Here is a 27,600-nt window from a genome sequence, read left to right on the forward strand (position 1 = left end):
TAGGTGCTTTGGATTTAGGTGCTTTGGGTTTTGGTGCTTTGGGTTTTGGTGCTTTGGGGTTGGGTGCTTTGGGGTTCGAAGCTTTGGGTTTTGGTGCTTTTGGGGTTTGGTGCTTTTGGGGTTTGGTGCTCTGGGGTTTGGTGCTTTGGGGTTCGGTTCTTTGGGGTTCGGTGCTTTGGTGCTTTGGGGTTTGGTGCTTTGGGGATCCATGCTTCAGGGTTTGGCGCTTCAGGGTTCGGTGCTTTGGGGTTTGGTGCTTTGGGGTTCAGTTCTTTGGGGTTTGGTGTATCAGAGTTTGGTGCTTTGGGGTTCAGTGCTTTGAGATTCGGAGCTTTGGGGTTTGATTCTTTGGGGTTCAATGCTTTGGGGTTCGGAGCTTTGGGGTTGGGTGCTTTGGGGTTGGGTGCTTTGGGGTTCAGTGCTTTGGGGTTCGGAGCTTTGGGGTTCGGAGCTTTGGGGTTGGGTGCTTTGGGGTTGGGTGCTTTGGGGTTGGGTGCTTTGGGGTTGGGTGCTTTGGGGTTCAGTGCTTTTGGGTTGGGTGCTTTGGGGTTGGGTGCTTTGGGGTTGGGTGCTTTGGGGTTGGGTGCTTTGGGGTTGGCTGCATCCCGCCCGGTGCGTTGGAGCAGCGCGACGCTGCAATAGAGGCGGCGTTGCAGTGCAGTGCTGACACCGCTTTGCCCTCTGCGCCCCAACCTCCAGGAGGAGCCCCCCCCAGCATGAGGAGCCCACGGCGCCTCTCCGTGCAGCAGCCCGGTGAGCCCTCCCTTGCACACTCCCTTGCACACTCCCTTGCACACTCAGTGCCATGCTCTGTTGCACACTCAGTGCCACATCCTTGCACACTGCATGGCACGCTTTGTTGCACGCTCCATGGCGCATCCTTGCCCTCTCCATGGCCACTGCACGCTCTGTTGCACACTCCATGGCACATTTGCACACTTCACAGCACCCTCTGTTGCACACTCCATGGCACATCTTTGCACACTCCATGGCATGCTCGGTTGCACACTCCATAGTGCACTCTGTTGCACACTTCATGACATGCTGTGTTGCACACTCCATGGCACTCCATGGCGCATCTTTGCACACTCCATGGCACACTGTTGCACACTGCATGGCACATCCTTGCACACTCCATGGCATGCCCTGTTGCACACTCCATGGCATATCTTTGCACACCCCACGGCACACTCTGTTGCACACTCCATGGCACATCCTTGCACACTCCACGGCACATCCTTGCACACTCCATGGCACACTCCACAGCACGCCCTATTGCACACTCCATGGCACATCCTTGCACACTCCATGCTATCCTTTCTTGCACACTCCTTGGCATACCTTATGGCACATCTGTGCACACTCCATGGCACACTTTGCTGCACACCCCTGCACATTGCATGGCTCATTTGCACACTCCATGACACGCTCTGTTGCACACTCCATGGCACATTGTTGCACACTCCACGGCACATCCTTGCACACTCCATGGCACGCTCTCTTGCACACTCTGTTGCACACTCCATGGCACACTCTGTTGCACACTCCATGGCACATCCTTGCACACTCCATGCTGTCCTTTCTTGCACACTCCTTGGCATATCTTATGGCACATCCGTGCACACTCCATGGCACCCTCTGTTGCACACTCCATGGCACATTTGCACACTCCATGGCACATTTGCACACTCCATGGCACATCGTTGCACACTCCATGGCACGCTCTGCAGCACACTCTGTTGCACACTCCATGGCACACTTTGCTGCACACCCCTGCACACTCCATGGCATATCTTTGCACACCCCACGGCACACTCTGTTGCACACTCCATGGCCCATCTTTGCACACTCCACGGCATGCTCTGTTGCACACTCCATGGCACATCCTTGCACACTCCACGGCACATCCTTGCACACTCCATGGCACGCTCTGCAGCACACTCTGTTGCACACTCCATGGCACACTCTGTTGCACACTCCATGGCACATCCTTGCACACTCCATGCTGTCCTTTCTTGCACACTCTTTGGCATACCTTATGGCACATCTGTGCACACTCCATGGCACCCACTGTTGCACACTCCATGACACATCCTTGCACACTCCATGGCCCATCTTTGCACACTCCACGGCATGTTCTGTTGCACAGCCCACGGCACATCCTTGCACACTCCATGGCACTCTGTTGCACACTGCATGGCACATCCTTGCACACTCCATGGCATGCTCTGTTGCACACTCCATGGCCCATCTTTGCACACTCCATGGCACATTGTTGCACACTGCATGGCACATCCTTGCACACCCCACGGCACATCCTTGCACACTCCACGGCACACCGTTGCACACTGCATGGCACATCCTTGCACACCCCACGGCACATCGTTGCACACCCCACCCCACGGCACGCTGTGTTACACCCTCCCCATCCCACCTTCCCACACCCCACAGCCCGCTTCGCTGCGCCCCCCCCTCCCCGCACACCCCATCCTTGAACCCCCCCCTACACCCCACGGCCCACTCTGACCCCCCCACACCCCCACCCCAACCTCAGCTCCACCCCCCCTCAATACAACCCATGACAGAAGCCGAGGACCCCCCCCCTCCCTCTCCATCCCCCCCCATCCCCTCTCCTCCACCCTCCACGATTAACCCCCCCCATTCACCCCCCCCTTTACCCCCCCCCAATCCCCACTCCTCCACCCTCCATGATTCACCCCCCCTTCACCGCCCCCCCCTTTATCCCCCCCATCTGCCCCCCCCTTCACCGCCCCCCCCTTTTATCCCCCCCCATCCCCCTCCCCTCTCCTCCACCCTCCATGATTAACCCCCCCTTCACCGCCCCCCCTTCATCCCCCCCCATCCCCGTCCCCTCTCCTCCACCCCCCACACTTCACCCCCCCTTCACCCCCCTTTATCGCCCCCATCCCCCTCCCTTCTCCTCCACCCTCCATGATTAACCCCCCCCATTCACCCCCCCCTTTACCCCCCCATCCCCTCTCCTCCACCCCCCATGATTCACCCCCCCTTCACCCCCCTTTATCCCCCCCCATCCCCATCCCCTCTCCTCCACCCTCCATGATTAACCCCCCCTTCACCGCCCCCCCCTTTATCCCCCCCATCTGCCCCCCCCTTCACCGCCCCCCCCTTTATCCCCCCCCATCCCCCTCCCCTCTCCTCCACCCTCCATGATTAACCCCCCCCCCTTCACCCCCCTTTATCCCCCCCCCCCAATCCCCTCTCCTCCACCCCCCATGGTTAACCCCCCCCACTTCACCCCCCCTTTACCCCCCCCATCCCCTCTCCTCCACCCTCCATGATTAACCCCCCCCCTTTACCCCCCCCCATCCCCTCTCCTCCACCCTCCACCATTAACCCCCCCCCATTCACCCCCCTTTACCCCCCCCATCCCCTCTCCTCCACCCTCCACGCTTAACCCCCCCCCAACTTCACCCCCCCCCCCCCCTTTATCCCCCCCCCTTCCCCTCCAGGCCCCAGCAGCATCAATCAGCTCGGGGGGGTCTACACCAACGGCTGCCCCCTCCCCCCGTGCAAAAGGCACCGCATCATCCAATTGGCGGCGCACGGCTGTGCGCAGCACCGACATCTCCCGCAGCCTTCAGGTGCGCATGGAGAGGTGGGGGGGGGGGACCTCACTTTCTCCCCCCCCCCCCACCCAACCCCACACCCCCCCACCGCCCCCCATCCACCCCGTAGGTGTCCAACGGCTGCGTCAGCAAAATCTTAAGCCGTTATTACCGGACGGGGTCGGTGGGACCCAAAAGGTTGGGGGGGTGGAAACGTCGCGCCGTTCCCCCCCACGTGGAGGAGCGCATCGCGCAGCTGAAGAGGGAACGGCCGTCCGTCTTCGCGTGGGAGATCCGACGGCAGCTCCACGTGGAGGGGGGGGGCGGCAAACGGGGAACCCCCAGCGTGAGTGGGGGGGGGGGGGGAGGGGGGGAAAGGGGGGGCAAAGGGGGTTGCATGGGGATGGGGGATGGGGGGGGTCCTGGGTTTGGTGAGGGGGATATAGGGATGTAAGGGTGGGGGGCGGATGTTTGGGTAGGGGGGGTGCATGGGGATATGGGGGGGGGGTGCTGGGTTTGGGGTGGGGGATCCCATATTTGGGGGGGGGGGGTGAATGGGGATGGGGGATGGGGGGGGTCCTGGGTTTGGTGAGGGGATATAGGGATGTAAGGGTGGGGGGCGGATGTTTGGGTAGGGGGGGTGCATGGGGATATGGGGGGGGGGCCCATATTTGGGGTGGGGGTCCCATATTTGGGGGGGATGAATGAAGATGTGAAGGTGGGGGTCCCATGTATTGGGTGGGGGTCCCATGATGTGGGGTGGGGGGGTTGCAGAGGGACATGAGGGTGGGGGTCCCATATTTGGGGGGTGGGTGAATGAGGATGTGAGGGTGGGTGTCCTGGGTTTGGTGAGGGGGATATAGGGATGTAAGGGTTGGGGTCCTATGTTTGGGTAGGGGGGATGCATGGGGATATGGGGGGGGGGGGTGCTGGGTTTGGGGTGGGGGTCCCATATTTGGAGGGTGGATGAATGGGGATGGGGGATGGGGGGGGTCCTGGGTTTGGTGAGGGGGATATAGGGATGTAAGGGTGGGGGTCGGATGTTTGGGTAGGGGGGGATGCATGGGGATATGGGGGGGGGGTCCCATATTTGGGGTGGGGGTCCCATATTTGGAGGGGGGATGAATGGGGATGTGAGGGTGGGGGGGCCTGGGATTGGTGGGGGGGGATATCGGGGGGGGATATAGGGATGTAAGGGTGGGGTTCCCATGTTTGGGTAGGGGGGGCTGCATGGGGATATGGGGGGGGTCCCATATTTGGGGTGGGGGTCCCATATTTGGGGGATGAGTGAATGGGGATGTGAGGGTGGGGGGTCCTGGGCTTGGTGAGGGGGATATAGGGATGTAAGGGTGGGGGTCCCATGTTTGGGTAGGGGGGGTGCATGGGGATATGGGGGGGGGGTCCTATCTTTGGGGGGTGGGTGAATGAGGATGTAAGGGTGGGGGGTCCTGGGATTGGTGGGGGGGGGATATGTGGGGGGGGGGGATATAGGGATGTAAGGGTGGGGGTCCCATGTTTGGGTAGGGGGGATGCATGGGGATATGGGGGGGGTCCCATATTTGGGGTGGGGGTCCCATATTTGGAGGGGGGATGAATGGGGATGGGGGATGGGGGGGGTCCTGGGTTTGGTGAGGGGGATATAGGGATGTAAGGGTGGGGGTCCCATGTTTGGGTAGGGGGGATGCATGGGGATATGGGGGGGGTCCCATATTTGGGGTGGGGGTCCCATATTTGGAGGGGGGGTGAATGGGGATATGAGGGTGGGGGGTCCTGGGTTTGGTGGGGGGGGATATAGGGATGTGAGGGTGGGGGCGGATGTTTGGGTAGGGGGGGTGCATGGGGATATGAGGGGGGGGGGTGCTGGGTTTGGGGTGGGGGTCCCATATTTGGGGGGGGAGGGATGCATGGGGATATGGGGGGGGGTGCTGGGTTTGGGGTGGGGGTCCCATATTTGGAGGGGGGATGAATGGGGATATGAGGGTGGGGGTCCCATATTTGGGGGGTGGGTGAATGGGGATGTGAGGGTGGGGGGTCCTGGGATTGGTGGGGGGGGATATCGGGGGGGGATATAGGGATGTAAGGGTGGGGGTCCCATGTTTGGGTAGGGGGGGATGCATGGGGATATGGGGGGGGTCCCATATTTGGGGTGGGAGTCCCATATTTGGTGGGGGGGTGAATGGGGATATGAGGGTGGGGGGTCCTGGGATTGGTGGGGGGGGATATCGGGGGGGGATATAGGGATGTAAGGGTGGGGGTCCTATGTTTGGGTAGGGGGGGGATGCATGGGGATATGGGGGGGGCCCATGATGTGGGGTGGGGGGGATGCATAGGAGTATGGGGGGGGGGTGATAGGTTTGGGGTGGGGGTCCCATATTTGGGGGGGATGAATGAAGATGTGAAGGTGGGGGTCCCATGTATTGGGTGGGGGTCCCATGATGTGGGGTGGGGGGGGTGCATAGGGATGTGAGGGTGGGGGTCCCATATTTGGGGTGGGGTGAATGGGGATGGGGGATGGAGGGGGTCCTGGGTTTGGTGGGGGGGGATATAGGGATGTGAGGGTGGGGGTCGGATGTTTGGGTAGGGGAGGGATGCATGGGGATATGGGAGGGGGTACCATATTTGGGGTGGGGGTCCCATATTTGGGGGGGGATGAATGGGGATGTGAGGGTGGGGGGTCCTGGGTTTGGTGGGGGGGGGATATAGGGATGTGAGGGTGGGGGTCCCATGTTTGGGTAGGGAGGGATGCATGGGGATATGAGGGGGGGGGGTGCTGGGTTTGGGGTGGGGGTCCCATATTTGGGGGGGGGGGTGAATGGGGATGGGGGATGGAGGGGGTCCTGGGTTTGGTGAGGGGGATATAGGGATGTAAGGGTGGGGGTCCTATGTTTGGGTAGGGGGGGATGCATGGGGATATGGGGGGGGGGGGGGTGCTGGGTTTGGGGTGGGGGTCCCATATTTGGGGGGGGGATGAATGGGGATGTGAGGGTGGGGGGTCCTGGGTTTGGTGGGGGGGGGGGATATAGGGATGTAAGGGTGGGGGTCCCATATTTGGGGTGTGGTCCATAGGGACAGTCTGGGGATGGTTTACTGGGGGGGGGGGGGGAGGAGGGGCTGCTCCTCCGCCCCACAGCGCTGCCCCCTCCCCCCCCCCCCCCCCCCCCCTATTTCCCCTCTCGACCCCTTCTGCAGCCCCATCTCCTCCCCAGATCTCCTCCATCAATCGGGTGCTGAGGGGTCTGCGGGGGGCGCTGAGCCCCACGGCGCTGCCAGGGGGGGGAGAACGGGGGTAGGTGCACACGGGTGTGAACGCGGGCACATCTGCAGGCGTGCACACATGCAGGGATGCATGCACAGCTGCAGGCATGCAAAGGAGGATGCATGCGTATTTGCAGATGTGCACACACGTTTGGATGCACACACACCTGCAGGCATGCAAGCACACGGGGATGCATGCACATCTGCAGGCATGCACACAAGGATGCATGCACACCTGCAGGCATGCAGGCACACAGACACGCAAGGATGCATGCACACCTGCAGACATGCACACACACAGGGATGCAAGCACTCAGGGATGCATGCACAGCTGCAGGCATGCACACACAAGGATGTACACACACAGGGATGCATGCATATTTGCAGACATGCACACACACAGGGATGCACGCACTCAGGGATGCATGCACAGCTGCAGACACACACACACACAAGGATGCATGCATATTTGCAGACATGCACACACAAGGATGCACGCACACCTGCAGGCATGCACACACAGGGATGCACTCACACTGGGATGCACACACACCTGCAGACATGCACACACAAGGATGCATGCACACATGCAGACACACACACACAAGGATGCATGCATATTTGCAGACATGCACACACAAGGATGCACGCACACCTGCAGGCATGCACACAAGGATGCATGCACACCTGCAGGCATGCACACACAGGGATGCAAGCACACAGAGATGCACACACACCTGCAGACATGCATACACAAGGATGCATGCACACCTGCAGGCATGCACACACACACGGATGCAAGCACTCAGGGATGCATGCACACCTGCAGACATGCACACACAAGGATGCATGCACAGCTGCAGGCACCCACACACACAGGGATGCAAGCACTCAGGGATGCATGCACAGCTGCAGACATGCACACACATGGCTGCACACACACAGGGATGCACGCACACCTGCAGACACACACACACAGGGATGCATGCATATTTGCAAACACGGATACACGCACCCACCTTCCCCCTTCCTGTCCCCACAGCTCCCCTTCACCCCTCCCCCTCCATCCCAGCCCCCATCACAGCTGCAGAACCCCGGACCCCCCCAAGGACCCCCCCGGGGACCCCCCCAGGGACCCCCCCCGCGCCGCAGCAGACAGCGCAGCAGGACGGTGCTGTCCCAACAGCAGTGCAAAGCCCTGGAAGAAGGTGGGGGTCCGTCGCATTGGGGTTCATCGGGTTGTTGGGGGGTGGAGGGGTGGGGTGCAAAGAGGGGGGGGGGTTCTGATTGCACCCCAACACCTCTGCAGAGTTCCAAAGGGGGCAATACCCGGACAGCAGCACACGGCGACGGTTGGCTGCAACCACGCAGCTCCCAGACACCACCATCCAGGTATGGTGCACCCCTGTGTTGCACGTTGCATGTGTTGCACAGACCCCCCACTATGCACCTCTGTGTTGCATATGCTTGTTTTGCACATGCATGCATTGCACAGACCCTCATTCTGCACCCCTGTGTTGCATGTGCCTGTTTTGCACATGCATGCATTGCACAGACCCTCATTATGCACTGCTCTGCTCCACATGCCTGTGTTGCACGTGCATGTGTTGCACAGACCCCCATTGTGCACCGCTATGCTCCATATGCCTGTGTTGCACATGCATGTGTTGCACAGACCTTCATTGTGCACCTCCATGTTGCATGTGCCTGTTTTGCACATGCATGCATTGCACAGACCCTCATTCTGCACCCCCGTGTTGCATGTGCCTGTTTTGCACGTGCATGCATTGCACAGAACCCCCCCATAGTGCACCCCCGTGTTGCATATGCTTGTTTTTCACATGCATGCATTGCACAGACCCTCATTCTGCACCTCTGTGTTGCACGTGCTTGTTTTGCACGTGCATGCGTTGCACAGACCCCCATTGTGCACCGCTATGCTCCATATGCCTGTGTTGCACGTGCATGTGTTGCACAGACCCCCCATTGTGCACAGCTATGCTCCATATGCCTATTTTGCACGTGCATGTGTTGCAAAGACCCCCCACTGTGCACCTCTGTGTTGCATATGCTTGTTTTTCACATGCATGCATTGCACAGACCCTCATTCTGCACCCCTGTGTTGCATGTGCCTGTTTTGCACGTGCATGTGTTGCACAGACCCCCATTGTGCACCGCTATGCTCCATATGCCTGTGTTGCACGTTGCATGTGTTGCACAGAACCCCCCCCATTGTGCACCCCCGTGTTGCATGTGCCTGTTTTGCACGTGCATGCGTTGCACAGACCTTCATTGTGCACCCCCGTGTTCCATGTGTCTGTTTTGCACAGTGCATGTGTTGCAAAGACCCCCCACTGTGCACCCCTGTGTTGCATATGCTTGTTTTGCACATGCATGCATTGCACAGACCCTCATTCTGCACCCCCGTGTTGCATGTGCCTGTTTTGCACGTGCATGCATTGCACAGACCCCCATTGTGCACCGCTATGCTCCATATGCCTGTGTTGCACGTGCATGTGTTGCACAGACCCCCATTGTGCACCGCTATGCTCCATATGCCTGTGTTACACGTTGCATGTGTTGCACAGACCTTCATTGTGCACCTCCATGTTGCATGTGCCTGTTTTGCACATGCATGCATTGCACAGACCCTCATTCTGCATCTCCGTGTAGCATGTGTCTGTTTTGCACATTGCATGCATTGCACAGACCCCCATTGTGCACCCCCGTGTTGCATGTGCCTGTTTTGCACACTCCTTGCCGCCCTCTATGCCCCATCCTTGCACACTCTACAGCACCACTTCTGCATGCTGCACGCCGCATCCTTGCACACTTCCTTGCACACTCCACGCCACATCCCAGCATCCAGGAGGGCACGGAGGGGGGGGGGGGGGGGGCACAGCCTCAGCATCCCCCCCTCTCCCCTCCCCCCCCCCCCCCCCCCCCCCCCCAGGTGTGGTTCTCCAACAGAAGAGCCAAATGGAGACGTGAGGCCATGCAGCGGATGGAGGCCAACGGTGCAGGTGAGACCCCCCCCTCCCCAAGGTTGGGGGGGGGGGGGGATGGGGGGGGTCAGGACCCCCATCTTATGGCTGAGGAGGGGCTGCGGGCTTCAAACCAGGCTGGGGAGGGGGCACGGCCCCTCTTTGTGCCCCCCACCCCACCCACCACAGGGTCCCCCATGCAGGTTCCTGGTGCGAGTGGCTCCTGTCCCCCCCCTCCACGACAGCCCCCATCTCTGCGCAGGTATGAGAGGGGGGGGACCCCAAATGTCATCCTGAAGGGCTGGAGCGTGCAGCCATGGGGATACCCTCCCCAAGAGACCCCCCCAGAGCTGCTCCCCAGGGGGTGCAGACCCTCCCCCAGTATGACCCAGCCCAGCAAACCCAATGGATACCGGGTGATGTTCTGCTCTTTGCTTCCCCCCCACCCCCCCCCCCCACCCCCAGAACCTCCCAGCTGCTCCCCCCCCCAGCTTGTTGGAGCCCCTCGGAGCCCCCCCAGGCCTTCCGGCCCCTCTGCACCTCTGCACCCCCAGACCCTGCTCATGGGACGATGGCTGCTGTGGTAAGGAGGGCTCGAGGAGGGGGATGAACCATGGGGGGCACAGCCAAAGAGGACTCTCAGGGCACTGCGTGATGCTCAGGGGGTTCAGGGGACCCCCCCCCTCCCCACATACCCCCAGCCCCATCAGGGTCTGCAGTGGGGTGGGCACCTTCCGCCCCCCCCCCCCTCCTCCTCCCCTTTACCTGACCCCTGTGCCATCCTGCAGGCAGCAGCCCCCTCCCGCCTCCCTGGCAGCCCCTGGAAGGTCCCCCCTTGACCCTGCTGCCTTCCTGCCCCCCACTGCACCCCACTGCCCACCTCCATGCCCCCCCCTGCCCCTGGCTCTGAACACACCGGGCGATGGGGGGGGCTGCAGCATGGGGCCCTTGGACCGTGCACCGGAGGAGGATGGATTGGCCACAGATGGATTCACGTCGATCTGAAGACGTTGCACCAAAAAGTCACTGCCCTGGAAAGCCCCACGCTTCGTTCTTTGCTCTAAATAAAAGGTTTTTGGGGTTTTGTTTATGTAGAAATGTGATTTAAGGATATAACCACGGCAAACTCCTCCACTGCCAGCACAGAGCCTGATTTTATTTGAAGGAGAATGACCAACCCCAACTCCAGATCGGTGCTTTGTGTGCAGGAAAAGGTGCTTTTTGTGAGCCAAAATTGTTCTATGGGGATCTCTGAGCAAAAAAAACCCCACCATCCCAGGGGTACACAGCCCTGATATCCCAAATGATCGGCCCTGCAAAAAGAGCAGGATTGTTCCCTCCCCATTTCCTCAGAGTCTGAGTGCAGTCCTGAGAGCACAGAACCACGGAATGGATGGGATTGGGGTTGGGGTTGGGGTTGGGTTGGGTTGCGTTGAATTGAGTTGGGTTGGGGTTGGGTTGGGGTTGGGTTGGCGTTGGGTTGGGGTTGGGGTTGGATTGGGGTTGGGTTGAATTGAGTTGGGTTGGGGTTGGGTTGAATTGAGTTGGGTTGGCGTTGGGATTGAGTTGGGGTTGGTGTTGGGATTGGGTTGGGTTGGCGTTGGGATTGAGTTGGGGTTGGTGTTGGGATTGGGTTGGGTTGGCATTGGGGTTGGGTTGGTGCTAGGATTGGGTTGGGGTTGGGTTGAATTGAGTTGGGTTGGCGTTGGGATTGAGTTGGGGTTGGTGTTGGGACTGGGTTGGGTTGGCATTGGGGTTGGGTTGGCATTGGGGTTGGGTTGCCATTGGGGTTGGGTTGGTGTTGGGATTGAGTTGGGGTTGGCATTGGGGTTGGGTTGGCATTGGGGTTGGGTTGGTGTTGGGTTTGGTGTTGTGTTGGGGTTGAGTTGGGTTGGGGTTGGATTGGGCTGGTGTTGGGTAGGCGATGGGGTTGGGACTGGGTTGGGGTTGAGATTGGGTTAGGGCTGGGATTGAGTTGGTATTGGGGTTGGGGTTGGCACTGGGTTTGGGGTTGGGTTTGAGTTGGGTTGGGTTGGTGTTGGGGTTGGGGTTGGAATTGAGTTGAGGTTGGGTTGGGGTTGGGTTGGGATTGAGTTGGGGTTGGAGTTGGATTGGGGTTGGGTTGGCGTTGGGTTGAGTTGGGTTAGCATTGGGGTTGGGTTGGTGTTGGGTTGGCATCAGGGTTGGGATTGGGTTGGGATTGAGTTGGGGTTGGGGTTGGGTTGGGTTAGGGTTGGTTTCGCATTGGGGTTGGGATTGAGTTGGGGTTGGGGTTAGGGTTGGGTTGGGATTGGGTTGGCGTTGGGGTTGGGTTGGCATTGGGGATGAGGGTGAGTTGGGGTTGGGTTAGGGTTGGGATTGAGTTGAGTTTGGGGTTGGGTTGGGTTGCCTTGGGTTGGGATTGAGTTTGGGTTGGAGTTGGATTGAATTGATGTTGGAGTTGGGTTGGGGTCGAGTGTGGGGTTTGGGATTAGGTTGAGGTTGGGGTTGGGTTGGGGGTTCAGTTGGGGTCAGAGTTGGGTTGGGGTTGGAGCTGAGGTTGAGGTTTGAGCTGGGATTGAATTTGGGCTGGGGTTGGAGAGTTGGCTTATGGTAGGGGTTGAGTTGGAGTTGGATTGAATTGGGGTTGGGGTTGGGCTGAGTTGCATTAGGTTGGGATTGAGTTTGGGTTGGGGTTGGGTTGGGGTTGGAGTAGGGTTGGGGTTGGGTTTGGGGTTCGGAGTTGGGTTGGGGTTGAATTGGGATTGTGTTGAGGTTGGGATTGGGGCTGGGTTGCATTGGTTTGAGGATGGGGTTAAGTGTTGGGTTTGAGTTGGGGTTGGGATTGAGTTGGGTTGGAGTTGGGGGTGGGTTGGATTGCATGGGGTTGTGTTGGGTTGGGGTTGGGTTGGGGTTGGGCTGGGGTTGGGGTGAGGCTGGAGCTGTGTTGGGGTTGGATTGAATTGGGTTTGGGGTTGGGTTGGGGTTGAGTTGGGGTTGTATTGAGGTTGGGATTGGGTTGCATTGGGTTGAGTTGGGTTGGAGTTGGGGTTGTGTTGGGGTCGGGTTGGGTTGCATTGGGTTGGGGTTGGGGGTTGGGTTGGGGGTAGGTTGGATTGGGTTGGGGTTGAGTTGGAAGGACCTTTAAAGATCCCAGAGCCATCGAATCGTTGAGTTGGATGAGTACTGGAAATCATAGAATGGTTGGGTCGGACGGGACCCCAAAGCCCCCCAGCACCACCCCCAGTGCCCACCACCAGGTCAGGATGTCCAGGGCTCCATCCAGCTCTATTCCTGTTTATCAGTTCCCTTCAGGAGCCGAAGAGGGGTTGGGATTGGGGATGGGATGGGGATAAGAATGGGATGGGGATGGGATGGGGATAAGAACGGGATGGGATTGGGAATGGGATGGGGATAAGAATGGGATGGGGATGGGATGGGGATAAGAATGGGATGGGGATGAGGATAAGAATGGGATGGGGATGGGGATAAGAATAGGATGGGGATGGGATGGGGATAAGAATGGATGGGGATGGGATGGGGATAAGAATGGGATGGGGATGGGATGGGGATAAGAATGGGATGGGGATGGGATGGGGATAAGAATGGGATGGGGATGGGATGAGGATAAGAATGGATGGGGATGGGATGGAGGTAAGAATGGGATGGGGGATGGGATGGGGATAAGAATGGGATGGGGATGGGGATAAGAATGGGATGGGGATGGGATGAGGATAAGAATGGATGGGGATGGGATGGGGGTAAGAATGGGATTGGGGATGGGATGGGGATGGGATGGGGATAAGAATGGGATGGGGATGGGATGGGGATAAGAATGGGATTGGGGATGGGGATAAGAATGGGATGGGGATGGGATGGGGATAAGAATGGGATTGGGGATGGGATGAAGGGGACCGCATGAGGACAGCAATGGGGGCAGCGTTTGGCGTGGGGTTGGGAGTCCAGAATGCATTTTCATACACAGCTCATCAAAAATACTTAAAAATTGAACTGCCCGAAAAATAGTAATTATTATTATTATTATTATTATTATTATTATTATTATTATTATTATTATTATTAAATAAAACATCTTCAGCTCTTCCAGTCGATGCCGTGGGGATCGTGGCTGCTCGTGCTCCTTCCTCAGCTCTGTGAGGGGTCTTTTGGCCGTGCTGCAAACCCAACCAGTGCCCCCCATGTGGGGAAGGGGGTGGGGGGTGGGGGGTGCTGTGAAGTGGCACAAACCCCACATCTCCCCAGCACTGCTGGAGGTGTGTTGGGGTATGGTGCTCATTGTGGGGACCCCCAGGATGGTAACACCCATCTGCCCTTGGCTGTGCACTGCAGCACCCCACAGGGACAGCCAGCACTCCATAGGGACATCCAGCACCCCATAGAGACAGCCAGTACTCCATAGGGACAGTCAGCACCCCATAGGGACATCCAGCACCCCATAGAGACAGCCAGCACCCCATAGGGACAGCCAGCACCCCACAGGGACAGTCAGCACCCCATAGGGACATCCAGCACCCCATAGAGACAGCCAGCACCCCATAGGGACAGTCAGCAACCCATAGGGACAGCCAGAACCCCCTAGGGATAGCACCCCATAGAGACAGCCAGTACTCCATAGGGACAGTCAGCACCCCACAGGGACAGCCAGCACCCCATAGGGACAGCCAGTACTCCATAGGGACAGCCAGCACCCCATAGGGACAGTCAGCACCCCATAGGGACAGCCGGCACCCCATAGAGACAGCCAGCACCCCATAGGGACAGTCAGCAACCCATAGGGACAGCCAGAACCCCCTAGGGATAGCACCCCATAGAGACAGCCAGTACTCCATAGGGACAGTCAGCACCCCATAGGGACAGCCAGCACCCCATAGGGACAGTCAGCACCCCATAGGGACTGCCAGCATCCCATAGGGACAGTCAGCAACCTATAGGGACAGCCAGAACCCCCTAGGGATAGCACCCCATAGAGACAGCCAGTACTCCATAGGGACAGTCAGCACCCCACAAGGACAGCCAGCACCCCATAGGGACATCCAGCACCCCATAGAGACAGCCAGCACCCCATAGGGACAGTCAGCAACCCATAGGGACAGCCAGAACCCCCTAGGGATAGCACCCCATAGAGACAGCCAGTACTCCATAGGGACAGTCAGCACCCCACAGGGACAGCCAGCACCCCATAGGGACAGCCAGTACTCCATAGGGACAGCCAGCACCCCATAGGGACAGCCAGCACCCCATAGGGACAGTCAGCACCCCATAGGGACAGCCGGCACCCCATAGAGACAGCCAGCACCCCATAGGGACAGTCAGCAACCCATAGGGACAGCCAGAACCCCCTAGGGATAGCACCCCATAGAGACAGCCAGTACTCCATAGGGACAGTCAGCACCCCATAGGGACAGCCAGCACCCCATAGGGACATCCAGCACCCCATAGGGACAGCCAGCACCCCATAGGGACAGTCAGCACCCCACAGGGACAGCCAGCACCCCACAGGGACATCCAGCACCCCATAGAGACAGCCAGTACTCCATAGGGACAGTCAGCACCCCACAGGGACAGTCAGCACCCCATAGGGACATCCAGCACCCCATAGAGACAGCCAGTACTCCATAGGGACAGTCAGCACCCCACAGGGACAGTCAGCACCCCATAGGGACATCCAGCACCCCATAGAGACAGCCAGCATCCCATAGGGACAGTCAGCAACCCATAGGGACAGCCAGAACCCCCTAGGGATAGCACCCCATAGAGACAGCCAGTACTCCATAGGGACAGTCAGCACCCCACAGGGACAGCCAGCACCCCATAGGGACAGCCAGTACTCCATAGGGACAGCCAGCACCCCATAGGGACAGTCAGCACCCCATAGGGACAGCCGGCACCCCATAGGGACAGTCAGCACCCCATAGGGACAGTCAGCACCCCACATGGACAGCCAGCACCCCATAGGGACATCCAGCACCCCATAGAGACAGCCAGCACCCCATAGGGACAGTCAGCACCCCATAGGGACAGCCAGAACCCCCTAGGGATAGCACCCCATAGAGACAGCCAGTACTCCATAGGGACAGTCAGCACCCCACAGGGACAGCCAGCACCCCATAGGGACATCCAGCACCCCATAGAGACAGCCAGCACCCCATAGGGACAGTCAGCACCCCATAGGGACAGCCAGTACTCCATAGGGACAGCCGGAACCCCATAGGAACAGCCAGAACCCAACAGGGACAGCCAGAACCCCGTGAAGACAGCAGCATCCCATAGGGACAGCACCCCATAAGGACAGCCAACACTCCCTAGGGACAGCACTCCATGAGGACAGCAGCACCCCATAGGGACAACCAACACCCCATAGGGACATCCAGCCCCCCACAGGGACACCAGCACCCCACAACGACATCCAGAGCCCAGTACCCCCCCAGCACTCACCCCCTTCTGTCAGGCTCCATGCACTCCTGCTAATTGCAGCCCAATTAACACCCCTACACCGCACACCCCGCAGCCCACCCCGCCGTCCCAAACCTCTCCCTGGGCATCACGCCCCATTGCAGGGCGTCCCGAGGACAAATGCACCACAGAGCTCTGCCCACCTCCTCTGCAGCCCAGCACGGTGCGGGCAGCACTTTATTAACATCCCATTCCCCATTCAATTCCTGGTGGGTAAGAAGTGGGGTCCGTCCCAACGCTCGGGGACACAGCCGTGGGTCGCCGAGCTCCAAGTCCTATCCAAGAAACACACAGAGACGAGGCCAAGCCTGGAGGGTGGGGGAAGGAAAAACGTCCCCCCACACCCCCCCCCCCCCCCGGCCCCAACCCTTAAAAATAAGGATAGAAAAGAAAGAGAACCGAAGAACAGCCGTTGGATGGGATGTCCAAACACGTCTTAGCGCTTGGAGAGCTCGTGGGACAGCCAGTCCAGCCCGTCGTACAGCCCCGTGCCCTGCGTGGCACACGTCGCCTGCACGTACCACTGCGGGACAGGGGGGAGAGGACAAGGATGGGATCGTTGGGGTGGGGAGAGAGCTCTGCTTTCGTCACGTCCAACCGCCAACCCACCCCCATCAGCCCCTCTTATAGGATCAGTCACTGAGGTTGGAGACCTCTACGATCATTGAGTCCAAACACCAACCCATTCCTACCATTCCATCTCCATCACCCCCTCTTATAGGATCACAGACTCACTGAGGTTGGAGAAGACCTCTACGACCATTGAGACCAACCATCATCCCATTTCCACCATCCCTCTTATAGGATCAGAGTCACTGAGGTTGCAGAAGACCTCTACGACCATTGAGTTCATACACCAACCCATTCCTACCATCCCATCCCCATCACCCCCTCTTATAGGATCACAGACTCACTGAGGTTGGAGAAGACCTCTACGACCATTGAGACCAACCATCATCCCATTTCCACCATCCCTCTTATAGGATCAGAGTCACTGAGGTTGGAGAAGGCCTCTACGATCATTGAGTCCAAACACCAACCCATTCCTACCATCCCATCTCCATCACCCCCTCTTATAGGATCACAGACTCACTGAGGTTGGAGATGACCTCTACGATCAAGTCCAACCACCAACCCATCCCCATCACTCCCTCTTATAGGATCACAGACTCACTGAGGTTGGAGAAGACCTCTATGACCATTGAGACCAACCATCATCCCATTTCCACCATCCCTCTTATAGGATCAGAGTCACTGAGGTTGGAGACCTCTACGATCACTGAGTCCAAACACCAACCCATTCCTACCATCCCATTTCCACCATCCCTCTTATAGGATCAGAGTCACTGAGGTTGGAGACCTCTACAATCACTGAGTCCGAACACCAATCCATTCCGACCATCCCATCTCCATCACCCCCTCTTATAGGATCACAGACTCACTGAGGTTGGAGAAGACCTCTACGACCATTGAGACCAACCATCATCCCATTTCCACCATCCCTCTTATAGGATCAGAGTCACTGAGGTTGGAGACCTCTACGATCACTGAGTCCAACCACAAACCCACCCCCACCATCCCATCCCATCCCCATCACCCCCTCTTATAGGAACACAGACTCACTGAGGTTGGAGACGACCTCTACAATCAAGTCCAACCACCAACCCATCACCATCACTCCCTCTTATAGGATCACAGACTCATTGAGGTTGGAGAAGACCTCTACGATCATCGAGTCCAACTATCATCCCATTTCCACCATCCCACTTATAGGATCAGAGTCACTGAGGTTGGAGACGACCTCTACGATCATCAAGTCTGATGGTTGACCCACGCCAAATATCCTCAATTATAGGATCATCCCATCCCCACCATCCCTCTTAGAGGGTCACAGACTCATGAAGGTTGGAGACGACCTCTATGATCAAGTCCAACCACCAACACAAACCCACCATCCCATCCCCACCATTCCTTTTATAGGATCACAGACTCACTGAGGTTGGAGAAGACCTCTACGATTGTCGAATCCAACCACCAACCCATTCCCACCATCCCTCTTATAGGATCACAGACTCGTTGAGGCTGGAGATGACCTCTAGGATCAAGTCCAACCACAAACCCACCCCCACCATCCCATCCCCACCATCCCTCTTATAGGATCCCAAAATCATTAAGGTTGGAGACGACCTCCATGATCACCGAGTCCAACAGCTGATCCATCCCAACCACTTATAGGATCACTGAAGAATTAAGGTTGGAGAAGACCTCCACAGCCATCGAGTTTGAGGGTGGTGGCCGATGCGGGAACTGCTCCATGACAAATAGGAAGGTTGCTCCGAAAGTAATGCCTCCTGTGTTCTCATGTCATGATGTGGGCCCACAGCAGGCGGGTCAGAGGCGGATGTTGGTGGGGTGGCAGTAGGGGTTGAACCTTCTCACCAATGCTTTGTGGCAGTCTGTGGCCATGTCACATGAAATAATTGCACCCACTGACATCCATCGACACTGGCGAATGGTTGTGGGGACCCAACAGTGGATGGGAGCAGAGGGAAAGGTGAATGGAGTGGGCTACATTCACATAGAATTGTGGAATGAGCTGAGATGGAAGGGGACTTTCAGAGGATCACAGAATGGGTTGGGATTGAGGGGATCTTTGTAGGATTATAGAATCATTTGGGTTGGAAGGAACCTTCATAGGATCACAGAATGGGTTGAGCTGGAAGGGACCTTCATGGGGTCAAAGAATGGGTTGAGTTGGGAGGGACCTTCATAGGATCACAGAATGGGTTGAGCTGGAAGGGACCTTCATGGGGTCAAAGAATCGGTTGAGTTGGGAGGGACCTTCATAGGATCACAGAACGGGGTGAGTTGGAAGAGACCTTCATAGGATCATGGAATGGGTTGAGCTGGAAGGGACCTTCATGGGGTCAAAGAATGGGTTGAGTTGGAAGGGACCTTCATAGGATCACAGAATGGGTTGAGCTGGAAGGGACCTTTATGGGGTCAAAGAATGGGTTGAGTTGGAAGGGACCTTCATAGGATCACAGAATGGGTTGAGCTGGAAGAGACCTTCATAGGATCATAGAATGGGTTTGAGCTGGAAGAGACCTTCGTAAAATCACGGAATGGGTTGAGTTGGGAGGGACCTTCATAGGATCATAGAATGGGTTGAGCTGGAAGGGACCTTCATGGGGTCAAAGAATCGGTTGAGCTGGGAGGGACCTTCATAGGATCACAGAATGGGTTGAGTTGAAAGAAACCTTCATAGGATCACGGAATGGGTTGAGCTGAAAGGGACCTTCATAGGGTCAAAGAATGGGTTGAGTTGGAAGAGACCTTCATAGGATCACAGAACGGGTTGAGCTGGAAGGGACCTTTATGGGGTCAAAGAATGGGATAAGTTGGAAGAGACCTTCATAGGATCACAGAATGGGTTGAGCTGGAAGGGACCTTTATGGGGTCAAAGAATGGGTTGAGTTGGAAGGGACCTTCATAGGATCACAGAATGGGTTGAGTTGGGAGGGACCTTCATAGGATCATAGAGTGGGTTGAGTCGGAAGGGACCTTTAAGAGCTCTCTGGTCCCACATCTTGCAATGAACAGTAACATCTACAGCCAGACCGGGTGCTCAGAGCCCTCCCAGCCTAACAACGATGTGGTCACAGCATCCGTGTCTCAGCGAGTCACCTCAGCTGGTGTAGGTTTGCACGAGCGCAGCACGGGGGCTCTTGATCACCGCTGCTGAAAATGCACCGTGCATGGAAATGACCGCTGAAATCTTCACTCTGCAGCTGAGCATCTGCTCTACCAAACACTGCCATTGCTCTCCTGGCGTCTGTTGCAGCTTCCACGGGAATAACCAGGAGGAATTACTTCCGGAGCGACCTAACGGGCTGAGCTGCAAGCATCCACCCACCCATCTGCTCCTGGGAGCTCCGTGCTTTCCCCTCACGGCCCACCCAGGGCCCCACCACCCCCCACCCCGCGGCACTCACGGTCCGGCTGCGCAGTGCCTGCAGCCCCAGCTTGTCGGTCAGCTCGCTCACCGCCATGGCGTTGGGCATGTCCTGCTTGTTGGCAAAGACCAGCAGCACGGCGTCACGCAGCTCATCCTCCTGCAGCTATGGGGGCAGGGCTGGTGAGCTGCAAGGATGCAGCTCTGCAAACACCCCCCCCCCCGCCCCCCAGCTTCCCCCTCGGCTCGGGGTCGACGTTGCTCGGTGCTATGAGGGTGAGTCGATCATCTTGACCCCATAAATAGGGAGCAGCCCAAGAGCCCCACGCTCCAACCCTAACTGTGTGGTTTGGGTTGGGGGGGACCTTCATAGGATCATAGAATTGCTTGGGTTGGAGGGGATATTCATGGAGTCGGAGAATGCCTTGGGTTGGTAGGGATCTTCATAGGATCACAGAACGGTTTGGGTTGGAAGGGACCCTCGTAGGATCATGGAATGGGTTGAGTTGGAAGGGACTTTTCATGGAGTAATAGAATGCTTTGGGTTGGTAGGGATCTTCATAGGATCACAGAACGGTTTGGGTTGGAAGGGACCCTCGTAGGATTATGGAATGGGTTGAGTTGGAAGGGACTTTTCATGGAGTAATAGAATGCTTTGGGTTGGAAGGGATCTTCATAGGATCACAGAACGGTTTGGGATGGAAGGGACCCTCGTAGGATTATGGAATGGGTTGAGTTGGAAGGGACTTTTCATGGAGTAATAGAATGGTTTGGGTTGGAAGGGCCTTTCCTAGCATCATAGAATCATTTGGGTTGGGTTGGAGGGGACCTTCATAGAGTCACAGAATGGTTTGGGTTAGAACAGGCCTTCATAGGACTGTAGAATCATTTGGGTCGGATGGGACCGTTGTGGAGTCATAGAATGGTTGGGGTTGGAAGGGACCTTCATAGGGTCATAGAATCATTTGGGTTGAAAGGGATCTTCATAGGGCCACAGAATGGGTTGAATTGGAAGGGACCTTCATAGGATCACAGGATGGTTTGGGTTGGAGGGGCTCTTCATGGAGTCATAGAATGGTTTGGGTTGGAGGGCACCTTCATGGAGTCAATAGAACGTCTGGGGTTGGAAAGGACCTTCATGGAGTCATAGAATGGTTTGGTTTGGAGGGGACCTTTGTAGGATCACAGAATCATTTGAGTTGGAAGGGACCTTCATAGGACCATAGAATGGTTTGGGTTGCCCCTTGTCCATGGGGCTCGGTGACCTCTGAGCTCCCAGCCCAGTCTGCAGTCTGACCCCTGAGCCCCACCTCCAGGGAGCCCCGATGTGGGGACAGCTCATTGCCTCCATGGCCAACCCCATCACCAGGGCGGGTGTCCCCAAACCCCTCTCACCATCTTCTGCAGCTCTTCCGCAGACTCCTGCACCCTCTCCCTGTCGTTGCTGTCCACCACAAAGATGAGACCCTATGGGAAAAGCCATATGGGAAAAGACCCTATGGGAAAAGCAGGCGTGGGGCGCAACGTGCAGCACAAACAACCCCAGTGCTTTGGGGGGGGTCAGTGTCACCCCCACTGTCCCTCCGAAGGACTTTCCTATCTCAGAGCCTTCCTCCCCCCTTGGGAACACCCCGTGGTCCCATCCGGATGGTCGGAAGCGGTGCTGTGCCACATACCTGTGTGTTCTGGAAGTAGTGCCTCCAGAGGGGCCGGATCTTGTCCTGGCCTCCTACATCCCACACCGTGAAGCAGATGTTTTTGTACTCCACCGTCTCCACGTTGAACCCTGGAGGGGTGTGGGGACAGGTGGGGAGCACCGCGTGGCTGCGTCCCCCCCAGGACCATCCTCACCCACCACTGCCGTGGGTTGGCCATCTTCATGGCCCCATCCCAACTTCATCCCCATCTTCATCCTCATCCTCATCCCCATCCCCATCTTCATTCTCATTCCCATCCCCATCCTACCTTCATCTTCACCCTCACCCCCATCTTCCTCCCATCCCCATCTCCATTCCCATCCTCATTCCTATCCCCATTCGCATCCCCATCCCATCCTCATTCCCATCCCCATTCCCATCCCCATCCCACCTTCATCTTCACCCTCATCTTCCTCCCATCCTCATCCCCATCCCATCCTCATCCCCATCCCATCCTCATCCTCATCCCCATCCCCATTCCCATCCCATCTTCATCTTCACTCTCACCCTCATCTTTCTCCCATTCCCATCCCCATTTCCATCCCACCTTCATCTTCACTCTCACTCTCATCTTCCTCCCATCCCCATCTTCCTCCCATCCCATCTTCATCCCCATCTTCATCCCCATCTTCATCCTCATTCCCATCCCCATCCCATCTTCATCTTCACCCTCACCCCCATCTTCCTCCCATCCTCATCCCCATCCCCATCTTCATCCTCATCCCCATCCCCATCCCACCTTCATCTTCACCCTCACCCTCATCTTCCTCCCATTCTCATCCCCATCCCATCCTCATCCCCATCCCCATCCCCATCCACATTCCCATCCCCATCCCACCTTCATCTTCACCATCACCCTCATCTTCCTCCCATCCTCATCCTCATCCCCATCCCATCCTCATCCCCATCCCATCCCCATCCCATCCCATCCCATCCCCATCCCCATCCCCATCCCACCTTCATCTTCACCCTCACCCTCATCTTCCTCCCATCCCCATCCCCATCCCCATCCCAATGCTGGAGACCACCGGCAGCAGTTTGGGGTGTGGGTGCCCATTGAGAGGGGCCCTGCACAGTGCTGGGTGCTCACCAATGGTGGGGATGGTGGTGACGATCTCTCCCAGCTTCAGCTTGTACAGGATGGTGGTTTTGCCAGCGGCGTCCAACCCCACTGCAATGGAGACATGGCATCATCAGCACCACCCCTTGCATGGGCCCCATTCCCATCCTCATCTTCATTCCATCCTCATCTTCACCCGCATCCCCATCTGCATCCTCGTCCCGTCTTCATCGTCGTCTTCAACACCCTTCTCATCTCATTTCCATCCGCATCCTCATCTTCATCCCATCTTCATCCCCATCCCCATCCCGCCTTCACCCACATCCTCATCCCACCTCCCTCTTCATCCCCATCTATTCAGCCCCATCCCATCTTCATTCTCATCATCACTCAATCCTTACTCTCATCCCCATCCCCAACCCTACCTCCATCTCATCCTCATCTCATCCACATCCTCATCCCAGCTTCCTCTTCATCCTTATCTTCACCCCCACCCCCATCCCCACCCCCATCCCCATCTCATCTTCATTCTTACTGTCATTCCATCTTCATTCTCATCCCCATTCCATCTTCACCCCCATCCCATCCTCATCCTCATCTTCATCTCTATCCCATCTTCATCTTCACCCACCACATCCTCATCCTGCCTTCCTCTTCATCCTCATCTATTAAACCCCATCCCCATCTCATCTTCATCTTCATTCTCACTGTCATTCCATCTTCATTCTCATCCCCATCCCATCTTCATCTACATCCCCATCCCATCTCCATCCCATCCTCATCCTCATCTTCATCCCTATCCCATCTTCATCTTCATCTGCATCCTCATCCTGTCTTCCTCTTCATCCTTATATTCATCCCCATCCCCATTTCATCTTCATCTTCATTCTCATCCTCATCCCCATCCCATCTTCATCTACATCCCCATCCCCATCTCCATCCCATCCCCATCCTCATCTTCATCCCTATCCCATCTTCATCTTCACCTGCATCCTCATCCTGTCTTCCTCTTCATCCTTATCTTCACCTCCATCCCCATCTCATCTTCATCTTCATTCTCGCTGTCATTCAATCCTCATTCTCATCCCCATCCCATCTCCATCCCATCCTCAGCTCCATCCCTATCCCATCTTCATCTTCATCCACATCCACATCCCCATCCTCATCTTCATTCCCATCCCATCCCATCCCATCCCACCTTCACCCTCACCCTCATCTTCCTCCCATCCCCATCCCTATCCCATCTTCATCCCCATCTCATCTTCATCTTCATTCTCTCTGTCATTCCATCTTCATCCTCATCCCTATCCCATCTTCATCCCCATCCTCATCCTCATCCTCATCTTCATCCCCATCCCATCTTCACCCTCATCCTCATCTTCATCCCTATCCCATCTTCATCTTCACCTGCATCCTCATCCTGTCTTCCTCTTCATCCTTATCTTCACCTCCATCCCCATCTCATCTTCATCTTCATTCTCGCTGTCATTCAATCCTCATTCTCATCCCCATCCCATCTCCATCCCATCCTCAGCTCCATCCCTATCCCATCTTCATCTTCATCCACATCCACATCCCCATCCTCATCTTCATTCCCATCCCATCCCATCCCACCCCACCTTCACCCTCACCCTCATCTTCCTCCCATCCCCATCCCTATCCCATCTTCATCCCCATCTCATCTTCATCTTCATTCTCTCTGTCATTCCATCTTCATCCTCATCCCTATCCCATCTTCATCCCCATCCTCATCCTCATCCTCATCTTCATCCCCATCCCATCTTCACCCTCATCCTCATCTTCATCCCTATCCCATCTTCATCTTCACCTGCATCCTCACCCTGTCTTCCTCTTCATCCTTATCTTCACCCCCATCCCCATCTCATCTTCATCTTCATTCTCGCTGTCATTCAATCCTCATTCTCATCCCCATCCCATCCCCATCCCATCCTCAGCTCCATCCCTATCCCATCTTCATCTTCATCCACATCCACATCCCCATCCTCATCTTCATCCCCATCCCATCCCATCCCATCCCACCCCACCTTCACCCTCACCCTCATCTTCCTCCCATCCCCATCCCCATCTCATCTTCATCCCCATCCCCATCTCCATCCCATCCTCATTTTCATCTCTATCCCATCTTCATCTTCACCTGCATCCTCATTCTGTCTTCCTCTTCATCCTTATCTTCATCCCCATCCCCATCTCTATCCCATCTTCATCTTCACCCTCACCCTCATCTTCCTCCCATCCCCATCCCTATCCCATCTTCATCCCCATCTCATCTTCATCTTCATTCTCTCTGTCATTCCATCTTCATTCTCATCCCATCCCATCTCCATCCCATCCTCATCTTCATCCCTATCCCATCTTCATCCCCATCCTCATCCCCATCCTCATCTTCGTCTCCATCCCATCTTCACCCTCACCCTCATCTTCATCCCTATCCCATCTTCATCTTCACCTGCATCCTCATCCTGTCTTCCTCTTCATCCTTATCTTCATCCCCATCCCCATCTCATCTTCATCTTCATTCTCGCTGTCATTCAATCCTCATTCTCATCCCCATCCCATCTCCATCCCATCCTCAGCTCCATCCCTATCCCATCTTCATCTTCATCTTCATCCACTTCCCCATCCCCATCCACTTCCCCATCCCCATCCCCATCCTCATCCCATCCCATCCCATCCCATGTTCACCCTTACCCTCACCTTCCTCCCATCCCCATCCCCATCTCATCTTCATCCCCATCCCATCTCCATCCCATCTTCATCCCCATCCTCATCTTCATCTCTATCCCATCTTCATCTTCACCTGCATCCTCATCCTGTCTTCCTCTTCATCCCATCTTCATCTCATTCCCACCCCTATCCTATCTTCATCTTCATCCCCATCCCCATCTCATCTTCATTCTCATCCTCATCCCATCTCCATCCCATCCTCATTTTCATCTCTATCCCATCTTCATCTTCACCTGCATCCTCATCCTGTCTTCCTCTTCATCCTTATCTTCATCCCCATCCCCATCTCCATCCCATCTTCATCTTCACCCTCACCCTCATCTTCCTCCCATCCCCATCCCTATCCCATCTTCATCCCCATCCCCATCTCCATCCCATCCTCAGCTCCATCCCTATCCCATCTTCATCCCCATCCCCATCCTCATCCTCATCCTCATCCTCATCCCCATCCCATCTCCATCCTATCCTGATCTTCATCCCTATCCCATCTTCATCCCCATCCCCATCCTCATCTTCATCCCCATCCCATCTTCAACCTCACCCTCACCCTCACCTTCCTCCCATCCCCATTCCCATCTCATCTTCATCTTCATTCTCATCCCCATCTCCATCCCATCCTCATCCTCATCTTCATCCCTATCCCATCTTCATCTTCACCTGCATCCTCATCCTGTCTTCCTCTTCATCCTTATCTTCATCCTCATCCCCATCTCATCTTCATCTTCATTCTTGCTGTCATTCAATCCTCATTCTCATCCCCATCCCATCTCCATCCCATTCTCAGCTCCATCCCTATCTCATCCTCATCCTCATCCCCATCCCATCCCATTTCCATCCCATCCTCAGCTCCATCCCTATCCCATCTTCATCCCCATCCTCATCCTCATCTTCATGCCCATCCCATCTTCACCCTCACCCTCACCTTCCTCCCATCCCCATTCCCATCTCTTCTTCGTCTTCATTCTCATCCCCATCTCCATCCCATCCTCATCCTCATCTTCATCCCTATTCCATCTTCATCTTCACCTGCATCCTCATCCTGTCTTCCTCTTCATCCTTATCTTCATCCCCATCCCTATCTCATCCTCATCCTCATCCCCATCCCATCTCCATCCCATCTTCATCCCCATCTTCATCCCATCTTCATCCCCATCCTCATCCTCATCCCCATCCCATCTCCATCCTATCCTCATCCTCATCTTCATCCCCATCCCATCTTCAACCTCACCCTCACCCTCACCTTCCTCCCATCCCCATTCCCATCTCTTCTTCATCCTCATCCCCATCCCCATCCCCATCCCCATCCCCATCCCCATCCCCATCCCCATCCCCGCCCCCACTCCCCCCCCCATCGCCCCCTTCCCATTGTCACCTCCATCTCTCTCCCCGCCCCCACCCGTCTCCCCGCTCTCACCCATCAGGATCCTCATCTGCTTCTTGCCGAAGATGCGGGAGAAGATGGCAGACACGGTGAGGCCCATGGCGGCTCCGGGAGGGCCGGTAGGGCCGGGAGGGCCGCTCCGGGGCGGCCGCGCTGCGACCCCAACGCCTCCGCGCTCCGCGCCGCCGAAGGCCCCGCCCCCTCGCCAAGCCCCGCCCACACCGCTAACCCCGCCCACGCAGAGCCACGCCCCATTTCACCGTGCCCCGCCCACCACCGCGGCTCCGTGGACTTCCGACCACGCCCCCCAACGCCCTTAGCCCCGCCCCTCGGCTCCGCCCGCTGCGCTCTGACACCTGATTGGTGGCCGCGCCTGCGCACTGAACCTCTTCGCCGCGCCTCTCCCCGGCCCTTTCTTATTGCGCATGCGCGGAGTCGGCTGGTTCTCCGCCAGGGGGCGGGGCTTGAAGCCCGCATGCGCAT

General features: G+C 56.8%; 2 protein-coding genes across 4 annotated transcripts in view; one reads left to right on the plus strand and one right to left on the minus strand.

The window, feature by feature from the left end:
* The window catches only part of PAX4 (paired box 4), a 16,221-nt gene extending 5,319 nt beyond the window's left edge, over positions 1-10,902 (plus strand). Inside the window, 11 exon segments of the mRNA XM_046907275.1 lie at positions 700-753; positions 3,492-3,589; positions 3,591-3,623; positions 3,718-3,933; positions 6,794-6,873; positions 7,885-8,050; positions 8,152-8,234; positions 9,796-9,865; positions 10,030-10,088; positions 10,292-10,409; positions 10,615-10,902. Of these exon segments, the coding sequence (XP_046763231.1) occupies positions 717-753; positions 3,492-3,589; positions 3,591-3,623; positions 3,718-3,933; positions 6,794-6,873; positions 7,885-8,050; positions 8,152-8,234; positions 9,796-9,865; positions 10,030-10,088; positions 10,292-10,409; positions 10,615-10,665 (1,011 nt within the window). The 5' untranslated portion in view covers positions 700-716 and the 3' untranslated portion in view covers positions 10,666-10,902.
* Positions 10,903-16,423: 5,521 nt separating this feature from the next.
* On the minus strand, positions 16,424-27,318 carry ARF5 (ADP-ribosylation factor 5). Of its 3 annotated transcripts, none has more exons than XM_040666291.2 (7): positions 27,151-27,318; positions 23,022-23,102; positions 21,911-22,020; positions 21,630-21,701; positions 20,275-20,400; positions 16,679-16,802; positions 16,424-16,554 (listed from the first exon to the last, which is right to left on the minus strand). In XM_040666291.2, exons 1-6 carry the CDS (start codon positions 27,215-27,217, stop codon positions 16,716-16,718), a joined length of 543 nt encoding a protein of 180 aa, XP_040522225.1. In that variant the 5' UTR covers positions 27,218-27,318; the 3' UTR covers positions 16,424-16,554; positions 16,679-16,715. The 3 variants fall into 3 exon arrangements, with proteins under 3 accessions (XP_040522225.1, NP_990656.2, XP_040522232.1); NM_205325.2 differs by having other exon boundaries at positions 16,424-16,587; XM_040666298.2 differs by lacking the exon at positions 16,679-16,802 and adding an exon at positions 18,506-18,507.
* Between the last annotated feature and the right edge of the window lie 282 nt (positions 27,319-27,600).

Source organism: Gallus gallus, chromosome 1 (genome assembly GCF_016699485.2).
Source record: "Gallus gallus isolate bGalGal1 chromosome 1, bGalGal1.mat.broiler.GRCg7b, whole genome shotgun sequence".
In the NCBI taxonomy this organism is placed as follows: Eukaryota; Metazoa; Chordata; class Aves; order Galliformes; family Phasianidae; genus Gallus; species Gallus gallus.